At 39.7% G+C, this 15,121-nt stretch overlaps 1 protein-coding gene across 1 annotated transcript; it reads left to right on the forward strand.

Annotated features, from left to right (window-relative positions):
* The first annotated feature begins 230 nt into the window (after window positions 1–230).
* On the forward strand, window positions 231–14,640 carry GJD3 (gap junction protein delta 3). Its single transcript, XM_063425441.1, has 3 exons — window positions 231–324; window positions 4,692–4,772; window positions 11,849–14,640. The coding sequence occupies exon 3, from the start codon at window positions 11,872–11,874 to the stop codon at window positions 12,787–12,789; it is 918 nt and encodes a 305-aa protein (XP_063281511.1). The 5' UTR covers window positions 231–324; window positions 4,692–4,772; window positions 11,849–11,871; the 3' UTR covers window positions 12,790–14,640.
* The last annotated feature ends 481 nt before the right edge of the window (window positions 14,641–15,121 follow it).

The raw sequence follows: 15,121 nt of genomic DNA on the forward strand, positions 1-15,121 counted from the left end.
TAAAATTTGGGCCGAAAAATGATTGTCTCCAATGATCAGTTATATAGTAAATAATAAAAGATATAAGTTCCGCTATTGGCAGAATTACTCCATAGTCAAAATGAAAGTGCAATGGATGTGGGATACTGCATTTGTCATTGCTGTAGTTGGGCTTATGTCACTTTAAGAGAAGGAGGAGACACACAGCCCTAAATATCACGGCATTCTGAAAGTATCCAGGGAAAATGAAGTGAAAGCAGCTCGGAGACATGAACTCCGCACCTTCTGTGAAATCATAGGAGTAACGTATAGGAGCAGAGAACATCGTAACAGCTTAATAAACAGGTAGGAATTCACCTGTTTGAGGATTATCAGGACAGGCTCAGACAGTGCTGGGTTTATATCTAATATAGTGTATCCTACTGACTGCATATTATCAGGACAGACTCAGACAGTGCTGGGTTTATATTAACTATAGTGTATCCTACTGACTGCAGATTATCAGGACAGGCTCAGACAGTGCTGGGTTTATATCTAATATAGTGTATCCTACTGACCGCAGATTATCATGACAGGCTCAGACAGTGCTGGGGTTATATCTAATATAGTGTATCCTACTGACTGCATATTATCAGGACAGGCTCAGACAGCACTGGGTTTATATCTAATATAGTGCATCCTACTGACCGCAGATTATCAGGACAGGCTCAGACAGTGCTGGGGTTATATCTAATATAGTGTATCCTACTGACTGCATATTATCAGGACAGGCTCAGACAGCACTGGGTTTATATATAATGTAGTGTATTCTACTGACTGCAGATTATCGGGACAGGCTCAGACAGTGCTGGGTTTATATAGAGTGTAGTGTAACCTACTGACTGCAGATTATCAGGACAGGCTCAGACAGCGCTGGGTTTATATCTAATATATTGTATCCTAATGACTGCAGATTATCAGGACAGCCTCAGACAGTGCTGGGTTTATATCTAATATAGTGTATCCTACTGACTGCAGATTATCAGGACAGGCTCAGACAGTGCTGGGTTTATATCAGACAGTGCTGGGTTTATATATAATGTAGTGTATCCTACTGACTGCAGATTATCAGGACAGGCTCAGACAGCGCTGGGTTTATATCTAATATATTGTATCCTAATGACTGCAGATTATCAGGACAGCCTCAGACAATGCTGGGTTTATATATAATGTAGTGTATCCTACTGACTGCAGATTATCAGGACAGGCTCAGACAGCGCTGGGTTTATATCTAATATATTGTATCCTAATGACTGCAGATTATCAGGACAGCCTCAGACAATGCTGGGTTTATATATAATGTATTGTATCCTACTGACTGCAGATTATCAGGACAGGCTCAGACAGTGCTGGGTTTATATCTAATATAGTGTATCCTACTGACTGCAGATTATCAGGACAGGCTCAGACAGTGCTCGGTTTATATATAATGTAGTGTATCCTACTGACTGCAGATTATCAGGACAGGTTCAGACAGTGCTGGGTTTATATATGATGTAATGTAACCTGCTGACTGCCGATTATCGGGACAGGCTCTGACAGTGCTGGGTTTATATATAATGTAGTGTATTCTACTGACTCCAGATTATCAGGACAGGCTCAGTCAATGCTGGGTTTATATATCATGTAATATAACCTACTGACTGCCGATTATTGGGACAGGCTAGGACAGTGCTGGGTTTATATATAATGTAGTGTATCCTACTGACTGCAGATTATCAGGACAGGTTCAGACAGTGCTAGATTTATACATAATGTTTTGTATCCTACTGACTGAAGATTATCAGGACAGGCTCAGACAGTGCTGAGTTTATATCTAATGTAGTGTATTCTACTGACTGCAGATTATCAGGACAGGCTCAGACAGTGCTGGGTTTATATCTAATGTAGTGTATTCTACTGACTGCAGATTATCAGGACAGGCTCAGACAGTGCTGGGTTTATATCTAATGTATTATATCCTACTGACTGCAGATTATCAGGACAGGCTCAGACAGTGCTGGGTTTATATCTAATGTATTATATCCTACTGACTGCAGATTATCAGGACAGGCTCAGACAGTGCTGGGTTTATATCTAATGTATTATATCCTTCTGACTGCAGATTATCAGGACAGGCTCAGACAGTGCTGGGTTTATATCTAATGTATTATATCCTACTGACTGCAGATTATCAGGACAGGCTCAGACAATGCTGGGTTTATATCTAATGTAGTGCATCTTACTCACTGCAGATTATCAGGACAGGCTCAGTCAATGCTGGGTTTATATATGATGTAATGTAACCTACTGACTGCCGATTATCGGGGCAGGCTCTGACAGTGCTGGGTTTATATATGGTGTAGTGTATCCTCCTATAATGAAATCTTCGGGCTGTATATTATCAGACAGTGACATTAATTAAATCATTTGCTGTATGTCTTTGTGTGTATGCTGCATGAGTAAGAGCCATGTGTCCTGATGTCTATGTAATAGGAGAAAGTGAAAGATATGTGTCTGTATGTTGGTGCTTATGTGTTGTCACGTTTTTCTATTAGGAGGAGGTCAGAGGTATGTGCTATCTGTGTTTTAGGAGACGGTGAGCGGTATGTATCCTGATGTCTGTGTATTAGGAGGAGTTAAGAGGAATGTGTCTTCATATCTGTGTATTAGGAGGAGGCCAGAGGTATGTGTCCTGATGTCTGTGTATTAGGAGAAGATGAGAGGTATGTGTCCTGATGTCTGTGTATTAGCAGAAGTTGAGAGGCATGTGTCCTGATGTCTGTGTATTAGGAGGAAGTGAGAGGTATGTGTCCTGGTGTCTGTGTATTAGGAGATGGTGAGAGATATGTGTCCTGATGTCTGTGTATTAGGAGACGGTGAGAGGTATGTGTCCTGATGTCTGTATATTAGGAGAAGATGAGAGGTATGTGTCCTGATGTCTGTGTATTAGGAGAAGGTGAGAGGTATGTGTCCTGATATCTGTGTATTAGGAGACGGTGAGAGGTATGTGTCCTGATGTCTGTATATTAGGAGGAGGTGAGAGGTATGTGTTCTGATGTCTGTGTTTTAGGAGACGGTGAGAGGTATGTGTCCTGATGTCTGTGTATTAGGAGGAGGTGAGAGGTATGTGTCCTGATGTCTGTGTATTACGAGGAGGTGAGAGGAATGTGTCTTCATATCTGTGTATTAGGAGGAGGTGAGAGGTATGTGTCCTGCTATCTGTGTATTAGAAGATATGAGGTATGGGCCCTGATGTCTGTGTATTACGAGAAGTTGAGAGGTATGTGTCCTGCTATCTGTGTATTAGAAGATGAGAGGTATGTGTCCTGATATCTGTGTATTAGGAGGAGGTGAGAGGTATGTGTCCTACTATCGATGTATTAGGAGGAAGTGAGAGGTATGTGTCCTGATGTCTGTGTATTAGGAGACGGTGAGAGGTATGTGTCCTGATGTCTGTGTATTAGGAGAAGATGAGAGGTATGTGTCCTGATGTCTGTGTATTAGGAGAAGGTGAGAGGTATGTGTCCTGATATCTGTGTATTAGGAGACGGTGAGAGGTATGTGTCCTGATGTCTGTATATTAGGAGGAGGTGAGAGGTATGTGTCCTGATGTCTGTGTATTAGGAGGAGGTGAGAGGTATGTGTCCTGATGTCTGTGTATTAGGAGACGGTGAGAGGTATGTGTCCTGATGTCTGTGTATTAGGAGACGGTGAGAGGTATGTATCCTGATATCTCTGTATTAGGAGGAGATGAGAGGTATGTGTCCTGATGTCTGTGTATTAGCAGAAGTTGAGAGGCATGTGTCCTGATGTCTGTGTATTAGGAGGAAGTGAGAGGTATGTGTCCTGGTGTCTGTGTATTAGGAGACGGTGAGAGATATGTGTCCTGATGTCTGTGTATTAGGAGACGGTGAGAGGTATGTGTCCTGATGTCTATATATTAGGAGAAGATGAGAGGTATATGTCCTGATGTCTGTGTATTAGGAGACGGTGAGAGGTATGTGTCCTGATGTCTGTGTATTAGGAGACGGTGAGAGGTATGTGTCCTGATGTCTGTGTATTAGGAGGAGATGAGAGGTATGTGTCCTGATGTCTGTGTATTAGGAGGAGGTGAGAGGTATGTGTCCTGATGTCTGTGTATTAGGAGACGGTGAGAGGTATGTGTCCTGATGTCTGTGTATTAGGAGGAGGTGAGAGGTATGTGTCCTGATGTCTGTGTATTAGGAGACGGTGAGAGGTATGTGTCCTGATGTCTGTGTATTAGGAGGAGATGAGAGGTATGTGTCCTGATGTCTGTGTATTAGGAGGAGGTGAGAGGTATGTGTCCTGATGTCTGTGTATTAGGAGGAGATGAGAGGTATGTGTCCTGATATCTTTGTATTATGCATTTGGACACATACCTCTCACCCCTTCCTATGTATTAGAAAATTGTGAGAATTATGGGACCTGTAGAGGGATCAAAAAGTGATTACCAATTCCCTCAATAATGTTAGAATATGCAGTTAAGGTGAGGCTGGTATGGTGTTTGTCACTCAGTAGTGGTTTCATACAGAGAATGCTAACCTGTCACACTTGTCAGGAGTAACGGTTTAAACATGCTGCATTGTGTTTCTGGTTTGAAGAGTGTGAGAATATTATATACAGTTTAACCCCGTAGACACCAGCGACTGTGACATTGTCTCTCTTTGCAGTTTACGCTACGTGTCAGAGCTGCCTTCCTCCGTCCCAGGGAGACAAAGCTGTCCCTGATGTCTTTGCAGGACAGTTGAGAGGTATGTGCTAAATGCAGACATTCTTATCGTTTATCAGTCTGACCAAGAGAGGGAGCGTGGCTATGGTATTAACCAGTTCAGTGCTGGTCTGTCAACAGCACTGGGGGGAATTAATTCAGTGCTTTCAAGACAAACTTTTCATTCTAGATTTAACTGGAATAAAACTCTGTGTTAGATCCGTCAACATTTATCGGATCCTTTTTGTATGGATGTCAAATTGACAAGTATTTCTACAATCGGCTGAAATGAGTAACGTCTGGTACTCTACCGTAGAGTGACACTGCATCTCTCTTGCTATATTTAGTAACTGTGCTATTTATATATCATGGGCACCCCTAGGAAAAATGGCCACCGGTATCTCTTTCCCATCATCAGAAATCTAAGCTCTAAATGAAGTGAACACCTCCAAGCAGCAGACCCACTACAGCCGCTGCAGTGTTTATGGTGCTAGAAGTGCTGTGGCACCCTCCCAGAGTAAGTAATCAAACCATTAAGGAAAGGTTTGAAAACGTATCTGCGTCCCGCCAGGGATGAGGGCACGCATGGCACTATAACAACTGCAGCAGACTGTAGCGGTTCTGGTTCTGGAATACTTCCTTTAATAAAAAACATTACATAGAGAATGATTATATAATGCCTCCAAAATAGGAACTGGGGATAACTGGATTGTAAACTATTTTTAATGCAAGTCATACTCTCTGTTAGTACTACCCAGGAGCCATAGTAATATTGCAGTACTCCTCGTGGGGTTTTAAGCATGGCAAGTGCATCTTGGGAATCTAAGACCACTGGAAATATGGTTCCTTGGAGTGCATGCCCTGGCTACCTGACCACAGTAAGCGATAGAACCTTCACAGACCTAAATGTAAAATCGCCATAAATTGACACATATTGACAATGTCAGGAGTTAAATCATAGTGGGGGAGGAACTGTCAATCACACCGTTATTTTCCTGTTGTGACGACCTTTTGGTGACACACTTGCTTCAGAACGCACCACGATAAATATAATATCAACACACAATACGTTCGTTATATATGTTCTAATATTAACGTCTTGTATTTCAGCATTTCATTGTATTAATATGTGCAGAAAATGTTATTTCGGTTTCAATTTACATTGGTTCTGGACTTGTGATTAGGAAGTTAAAGGGGAAGTGGTGACACTTCTCCAGATTTTTAATATTATGTTCGATTATCCCTATTTTTTAACAGTTACGTATTTGTGAGATGTGAAAAAAAACAACCAATAAATATAGAAATCCACTCATCTTTACCCTCTTTACCCTACACCTGGGCGCCTCCTTCTTAGCTCCCTGTCAATCATTGTGATACGTTCTGTCCTTTACACCTTGTGTCAGCAGTATAAAGTAAGCATACAGGGCAGGAGAGAAATGAAACAGTGATTCTATGATATGGGTTTGCCTTGTCTGAACTGGATTAGCTAAATCTTTAATAGAAACTTAAGATAAAAAAATGTTAACACACGTTTTAGGCGATTTCAATGTTTTATCCAATGGTGGGACAGTTCCCCTTTTAACGTATCTTTTTTTTTTTTTTTTAGGAAATTCTATTCTGTTTGGGTTTAAACAGGGAGTAAATTGAGTTAAAGAATTTTAACAGAAATAGCTGAGATATGTTCCCCGCAGATTTTCTGTTCACTACATCTCACTGTCTTGTTAATAAACCTCTAAGAAATGTGTGGGGTTATTTTCGGATTAAAGCAGTTTGATTGCCTAACTCACTGCCTTCCATGGAACCTAGATTAAATCTTCCTATTAGTTATGCTACAATACACGTTAGCAAAATAAAGGAGAACCGGGGGCACAGCCGATACATGCATTTCTAAATAGTGGTGCTGTTGTAAAGACAAAAATGTATACAAAATACAGACGATTAAGGAACAGTGCATACAGAAAAAAAAAAAAAAATACAGTTTTCGATTTTACAAGGCTACCTAAAATCACCGATCTCAGCAAACAAATACAGGGATTGTCACTTTGCCACATTGTGTTAAGCCCACCACTACGTCCCAGTACCCCAATATCGGTGGGTCCTTCACTAATTTTAACACCGGAGATTAACATGCTAACTGCAATACTTACTGCTCAAACTGCTTCCAGAGACAATACACATTAGCGTCAGCTGAATAATGCCAATCACAGGTTTAAACTGATCTTGTTCACTTTACATATAGGTGTCTCTTGGGTTCGTAAGATAAATGCAAGCCACAAAAGGTATATCTACATTTTTTTCAAATTTTTACCAATGAACACAGGCAATCTTTTGCCGTTCCCTATTTGTCTATTAAATACGGGAAATGATTATTATAATTTTAAAAAAAAATATTGCTACCATCCAGTTCCAATATTAATAAATTGATATTGTTGTTAAAATTAAACCTTGGAATTCCATGGATCGTCAAAATCTGAAAACACCAATCTTCTGATTGTGACTTACCTACACTAATACATTTAAATGTATATTTGTTATATAGTCAGATCTGGGGATTTTTCCAACCAATCATTCTGTGATTTTAAAATAAAAGCTTAACACAAATTGGTATGTACAATGTATCACATCCAGACGCTCTCAGAGTGTAAATGATTGACTTTTGTGTACCGTATTAATTGGAATTTAATCAATCCCATTGATAAGATACCTTAAAAGGAATGTATATGTATGAATGTCGGCATGGGAGGGGGGAGATAGTTTGTTAATGGTGTTGGTGATCACTAAGGTTTGCTAGTGTTGACTGCATATTGATTTCCAATAAAATGTTCATCCTTAAACTATTGTAGATTTATGCATTTATTTAACCACATAGCAGTAAAATGACTAATTCAATCTTGCAGTACCTAGAAAGGGTTTTTTTTATCCCCCCCTCTCCCCCTTCCTTTGGTATAATTCGCCCAAATATATGTTTTGCTTACATCTGGCATTTTAAGCATTGACTGTATTTAAAAAAAAAAAAAAAAAAAATAGAATTTTCAAGGAGAAATTAGTTAATCTGGTGGGGAATCTGAATGCAATTTTGGAGTCAAGAAGGGTTTCCACCCCTATTTGTGACAAAATTGGAATTTGCTTCACAGTGGGCTTTCACCTTCTTTTGGATCAACAGCAGTAATGCAGATGTGTGAAAGGTTTGCGTGTTTTTATTTAGCCTTTATTACCAACCATGTAACTGACTGCCTATGTCATTTTATACCTAGCTCACAGTATCAGCGTCCCGTAAAGCGGAACACTCGTGCTTGGGGTAAAATGGGTGGGCCAGTGACGTGCATTGCGTCACTAGCACTGCCGAAATGAAAGGGTATGGGTCCACACAAAAAATAGGAACGTCAGCTTGGCTTGAATGCACCAGGCTGAGTGTCACCCAAGCAGGCCGGCCCACTAAGAGCTTGAGCGCAGTGCATGAATGTCGAATGATTCGCTTGTACTACTCTTTGTAGGCACAGTTATCTTGCGTCCCTAAGTGGGGCACCAAGGAACAAAGTTCCATAGAGACTGTACTGACAAAATTGGAACTAGTTTAACACATGGCATTTACATATAGGGGAGACAACAGATATCATTATAGCTTTGTATTCCTAACACTTTAGTGTCCCTTTAATATATGTGTTTACCTATACACTATAGCAGGGGTTCCCCTGACACACAGATACACACACACACACATTGGCACATAGTGGCACACAGATACACACACACACACATTGGCACATAGTGGCACACAGATACACACACACACACTGGCAGACAGCATGTATGTGTGTGTGTGTGTGTGTATGTATGTATCTGTGTGTTAAGCTTTGTGTATCTATGTTTCAAAGTGTGTGTATCTGTGTTTGAATGTGCTGGTGTTTGTCAAGGTGTGTATATCTGTGTTTGTATGTGCCAGTGTGTGTATCTTTGTGTCAGTGTGTGTGTGTATATGTATGTGTGTGTGTATATGTATGTGACACACAGATACACACACACACACACACACACACACGTACATAGTGGCACACAGATACACACCTTGACACACAGATAAACACACTCAGATACACACTGACACACACATCTTGACTCACAAATGCACACACACTCAGATACACACCGTGACAAATACACACACTTGCACACACAGATACACACTGGCACATATACTGACACACACACACTGACATACACAAACACACACAGGCACATACAAACACACTTATACACACTGGCATATATACACACACACTTAGATACACACAGTGACACATACACAAACCTTGACACACTGACACACTCAGATACACATACTCTTTGACATACATACATACACACTCTCACTGTCTCACTGACAAACACACATACTCTTTTACACACACACATACAAACACAAATACAGAACAGATAAATTCTGACTGACAAACACATACACTCTCACACACTCACTGGCAAGCACACATTAACTCTCACTGACAAACACACATATACTCTTTGACAGACACACAAACACATACAAACTGCCAGTCACACATACAATTTTTTTAAAATTTTTTTTTTTACATTTTACTCGACCCAGCCCCCCTACCTTTAGGAGTGCTGGCATGAAGTCCCTGGGGTCCAGTGGGGCTGCTGAGCGGCTGGCGTGCTGGCAGCAAGGGAGCAGTGATCTCCCTGCTCAGCTACCTCGTGCGCCTCTTAGTGATTCTGGAGCTGGAGTGACGTCATATCCCGGCTCCAGCATCACTGCTGTGCAGGCGAGAGAGCTGAGCAGGGAGATCACTGCTCCTTGCTCCCTCTCCACTCGCGGCCATTTTTTTTTTTAAACTTTTGGTGGAACCCCAATAGGTGTTCCGCGAAACCCATAGGGTTTCCCTATGGGAAAGCATTTGATTGGCTAAAAATTGGCAATTCTGATGATGTCACCAAGGAGGTGGATCCGGGTGACTCTGGAAATAAGGTGTGTTTTCACCTTTTGTAAGGGAGCTAAGTGGGTACAAACCACCTAAATGGTGGATTAAGCACTATAGGGTCAGGAATACATGTTTGTGTTCCTGACCCTATAGTGCTCCTTTAAAATCTTCCCCATAGAAAAGCATTGAATCAATGCTTTCCGATGGGAATTTGCAAGATGCTGGACATCCTCATGCAAAACATAAGGACAGCCTACATCGTTTCCCATTGTTAAACTCCGTTCTTTTAAACACCCTCGGAATGTCTAGTCCTTCTTATATAGTGGATTGGAGGTGGTTTTTCAGACCATTTGGCACTGGATGTGTGCTATTGCAGCATGCGCCAATTCACTTTTAAATATTGGCAAAAAAATTACTTTCAGAATCTATAAATATCTATAACAGGATCCCATAATTTTGCTTACAACAGCACCCAGATATTGGTTTTCCTTACAGTGCATTTCTTTAAATGAATACATTAGGTCGTTTTAGAATATTGCATATTATATTCACACCTTACATACGGATGTTGAGCATACGTAGCCATCAAACAATATATTATTATAAGAAGTGATTTCACTACAGTAGTTCTTACAAAGGCTTGATGTTTACATTATTGTCATAATGTCAGCTCGGATCATGCACGGTCTGAATGGCTGAAACAGTCCTAGAGTACATTTTAGGTTCTTGTTGCTTCCACATTATATCAGAATTTATGAACACACACTAGCTGTTCATTATATGCATGTTTGATTGGATACATGGCTGTATTTACATAGTTACATAGACTGAAAAGAGACGTGTCCATCAAGTTCAGCCTTCCTCACATTTGTTTTTTGCTGTTGATCCAAAAGAAAATCCCCAAAAAAACAGTTTGACGCACTTCAAATTTTGCAACAAACTAGGAAAGTTCCCGCTTGACCCCAGAATGGCAGTCAGATTTATCCTTGGATCAAGCAGTTATTACCCTACATTGAAAAATTATATCCTTGAATATTCTGTTTTTGTAAGTATGTATTTAGTAGCTGTTTGAACATCTGCATGGACTCTGATAAAACCACTTCTTCAGGCAGAGAATTCCACATCCTTATTGTTCTTACAGTAAAAAAAACCTTTCCTTTGCCTTAGACAAAATCTTCTTTCTTCCAGTCTAAACGCATGACCTCGTGTCCTATGTAAAGTCCAGTTTGTGAATAGATTTCCACACAATGGTTTGTATTGGCCCCAGATAAATTTGTATAATGTTATCATATCCCCTCTCAGGCGACGTTTTTCTAAACTAAAGAGGTTTGAATTTGTTAATACATGTAATATTTTATTATAAACAACATTTAAAGGAAAACTGTCATTTTAAAACAGGGGCATTGCTAGGTTCTAGAAACACCTGAAGCTTTACCCCAAAGGAAAATGTGATGTCCCCTACTCTAACAGAAAAACAGGGATATGCCTGTCATGATATCCCCCCTATGTAGTGTTTTACACATGAATACTGTGCTGCTGGTGCTCTCTGGGATCTCAATGAAAACATTGCCAAAAACAAGAACATGGTGTACAGTGCGGTATTAATTGTCATCCCACCATGCTACCTAACTAATTGAAGGTCATGCAGCAAAGTTCTGTTAACCAGCATCCCTTTCTGACCGCTACCTGCGGGATATCACCGGTTCTCCCTAAGTGGTTTGGTGGAAAACCATGCTACTGTTTTTTTCTTTTTATGGCCTCAATTTCATATTATTTGAAACGTTTTTCAAATGATTTAATAATTTTTGGATCATCTGCATGAAGAAGCAACTGCCTAATTTTAAAATTAAAAATAATAATAATAATAATAATAAAAAAAAACTGAATATTCACCTGACTTCTCCACAACCTGTGGTGATCCAGGGCAAAAGCCCGACATCTACCGCCTCATCAACACATATGTTGTTAAACCAATACTGATATTGTTTAATTCTGAATTTGCTTTCTTATCTTGCATGTTCAGTTGTTTTTATTCTATTAGTTAATATACAGCAAAGAAATCCTACGTCTCAGACATTGGGAATTGAGACAGATTTAATCTTCAGTCACAATCATCTTGTAATGTAGATGTCTCATTGTAATGTTTAATTTATTGAACCATTGTTCTTTTCCTTCACAGAGACAACGCGGCCCAAAGGAGAGATGGGGGAGTGGGGATTCCTGAGTTCACTCCTGGATGCTGTCCAGGAGCATTCTCCCATGGTGGGCCGTTTTTGGCTTGTGGTCATGTTGATCTTCCGCATACTGATTTTAGCTACAGTGGGCAGCGACATGTTTGAAGATGAACAGGAGGAGTTTGTGTGCAACACTTTACAGCCGGGTTGCCGGCAAGTATGTTATGATCGAGCCTTCCCGATCTCGCACTACCGATTTTGGGTATTCCATATTGTTTTGCTATCTGCACCAGCTGTACTTTTTGTTATATATTCAATGCACCAAAGTGCCAAGATGGAGAGAGATTTAGAAGAAGAAGAGACAGCACGAAGTGGGCAACAAGGTAATGGCCCACCAAAAATTAGAACAGAGAATCGTGGTCGTCATATACGCACTTTTTACATAGTCAATGTGGTGATGAGGATTTTGGCAGAGGTGGGCTTTCTTGTGGGACAATGGCTTCTCTATGGTTTTAAGGTGGAGCCACAATACCTTTGTCAACGATCGCCCTGTACGCATACAGTGGACTGTTTTGTGTCCAGGCCTACTGAAAAGACTATTTTCCTGCAGTTCTACTTTGTGGTCGGGGTAATTTCTGCAGTTCTAAGTATATCAGAACTTCTGCACATCCTGTTGAAGAGAAAGTGCAGGTCCAGGGGAATGGAAGGACCCAGTCCTCCACCTGCTTATGAGAGAGACAATTGGTCAAACAGAGAACATGAGAGGACAAACCACCTCTTGCTGCAAGGTCAGACAAAAGGTGATGGGAAGACAAATGGACCTGGTGGACACAGGCTTTCCATCCCGTACCCTCAGGACAACACGTACAAAATAAAAGTAGCTCCTAGTTCAGCCCATAGCAGCAAATCATCTCGGATGATCGTCAAAGCAGACTTAACAGTGTAAAGTGAAGGTGGCAAAATGGAAACAGGATGTTTTTGTTACTTTCCCTGCAGACCATGTCTTTTTGTGTCCAGTGGTCTGGGAGACATATGTAACGACTGCAACTATGGTGGTCTAACACAAAGGAGACTTGAAGAACATAATGCCCAATGTCTGGAGAAAAGTTGTCTTGCTATTCCTTAAGTTTTCTAATGTTTCTTAGAAAATACCATTATTGACACTTGTCAGAGAATTCCATTGATATTTTAAGATTTATGCATTTGGTATTATTATTGTAGCATTCTAGTTGTTATGCAAAATGACCGTGTTAAATTGTCTCCAAACTAAAGGGCCATCTCCAGGTTACAGTTTTGATCACTAAAGTCTGGATACTCAGTTCTTAATAGAAAAGCTCATTTTTTTTATAAAACAGGCACAGGTCGTCAACATCTAATTGTAAGCTCTTTGGCCATAGCAAAAGCCTTCCTATTATTCCTTGTTTTATTTTGTTTATGAATAATTGAAGGAAATCACAAGTGGATTTATTTTCCAAGAAGTTCTGTAGGACATTGCCCTTACCATATTCTGTGTTACCTATGTGTCAAGAAAGAAAACTTCAAGTATGATAGGTGTGTAAAGGCACTCCAAATGATCTCTGATAGGTAGATTCAGGAACCCAACAGACATGCTACAGGCCTAGGAAATTGAATCTAAAATGAACATATATACCTTCAGCTTTGAAAGAGTTCTTAGAAACATTACATAGAAAGTTAATCACATTTTTCACTGACACTGCAATATTAAACTTTAAAATATATATATATATGTTTTTTAAAGTTTACGTTTCCTTTAAACCTGGCGTTATCAAGGAATGCAATTAGCATTTATGATTGTTTTGAATTAACATGTAACAAACGACTTTATTTTTTTTTTGTCTTTAGAGTAGTTTGCAACTGGGAATAATCTCAGGAAAGGTGCATTAAATGCAATAAAGTATCACTATAAAATGGTTTATTTTAAAATGTCAAGCCTCCTTTGAGTGTTACGGATATAGGGTGACAGTAGGCTAAAGGATAAGGGAACTTGCAAATTGCACTGATAGTCATCGGAGACAGTCTACATAACCTTGAAATCAGGGGGCCCCCTACCTGTAAAACTCCCTCTAACTGTAACAAGTTCCAGCTGTACCTGTGTCTAAGGACACTCTCCTGTATATGCAGCACTCAATGACGCCACGTCCTATGTTGAAAAATTTGGGATTTTTTTTTTGTTTGTCTCCCCATCACATTGCCCTTCAAATGATGTGCAGGACTAATCTTCAGGTTACAGGTTTGACCACTAAAGTCTGAATACTCCGTTCTTTTTATAAAACAGGGACAGATTGTCAACATTGAATTGTAAGCTCTTCGGCCTAGCAAAAGCCTTCCTATTATTCCATTGTATAAACTCTTCCCAGTATATTGGACAATCATAGCAATACTATTATGTGACATTTAACTAAGTAAATATGCACTAAAATCAGGGATAGGCAACCTTCGGCACTCTAGATGTTGAGGACTACATCTCCCATAATGCTTTACTAGTAAGAGCATTATGAGAGATATAGTCCACAGCATCTGGAGTGCCATAGGTTATCTACCCCTGCACTAAATGGATACGAAGTACCACTTTAAAAGTATTTGTTTTAATAAATGTATCTGTAAATATTGTATCAATTGTTTTATAATGGGGTCCAAGGATTGATGTACATGGATTGACATACGTCCCACCGTATCCCTAACGTGATATGATGATCGTGAATTTGAAATGACAACTTGAAACTGAGGATCTGGGGGAATTAAAAGCATCTATTTGTAAAATAGAAAGAACAACCAAAATGTGTAAATATATAAGAATATGTACAAATATTTTATATAAAATTTTACATACTTTAAGAGAATTTTTGTCGCTATGTATTTTATTTTTTTTATCTGCTTTCGTTACTTATTGTGTCGTACAGAATTATCCTGCTGAAGAAAGCACTCAAAGAATATCGGAGAAAAATATAAAATATTCAGTTTTCTAATGAAATGATCATATAACTTATATTGCATGTTATAAAAAAGGTTTTCAAATTCAATTTCAGCAGCTTGCAAGTTGGAATGATGTTTAAAATATATTTGGGAGGGCATGGAAATAGGAGGAATTGGGGTGGGGACATAAATCTCCTTAGATAATCTACTGGGGGCATAAGAGGAGTAAAATCTCCCCCAGTCATGATTGTCTAGCTTTTCAGATCAACATGTTTATTCAGAATTCAAAGTGAATTTAAAATGTAAGGCAAAAATAGTCAACTATGCTATCAGTTTGGCTACAT

The sequence above is a fragment of the Pelobates fuscus genome, chromosome 6, assembly GCF_036172605.1.
Source record: "Pelobates fuscus isolate aPelFus1 chromosome 6, aPelFus1.pri, whole genome shotgun sequence".
Lineage (NCBI taxonomy): Eukaryota > Metazoa > Chordata > Amphibia > Anura > Pelobatidae > Pelobates > Pelobates fuscus.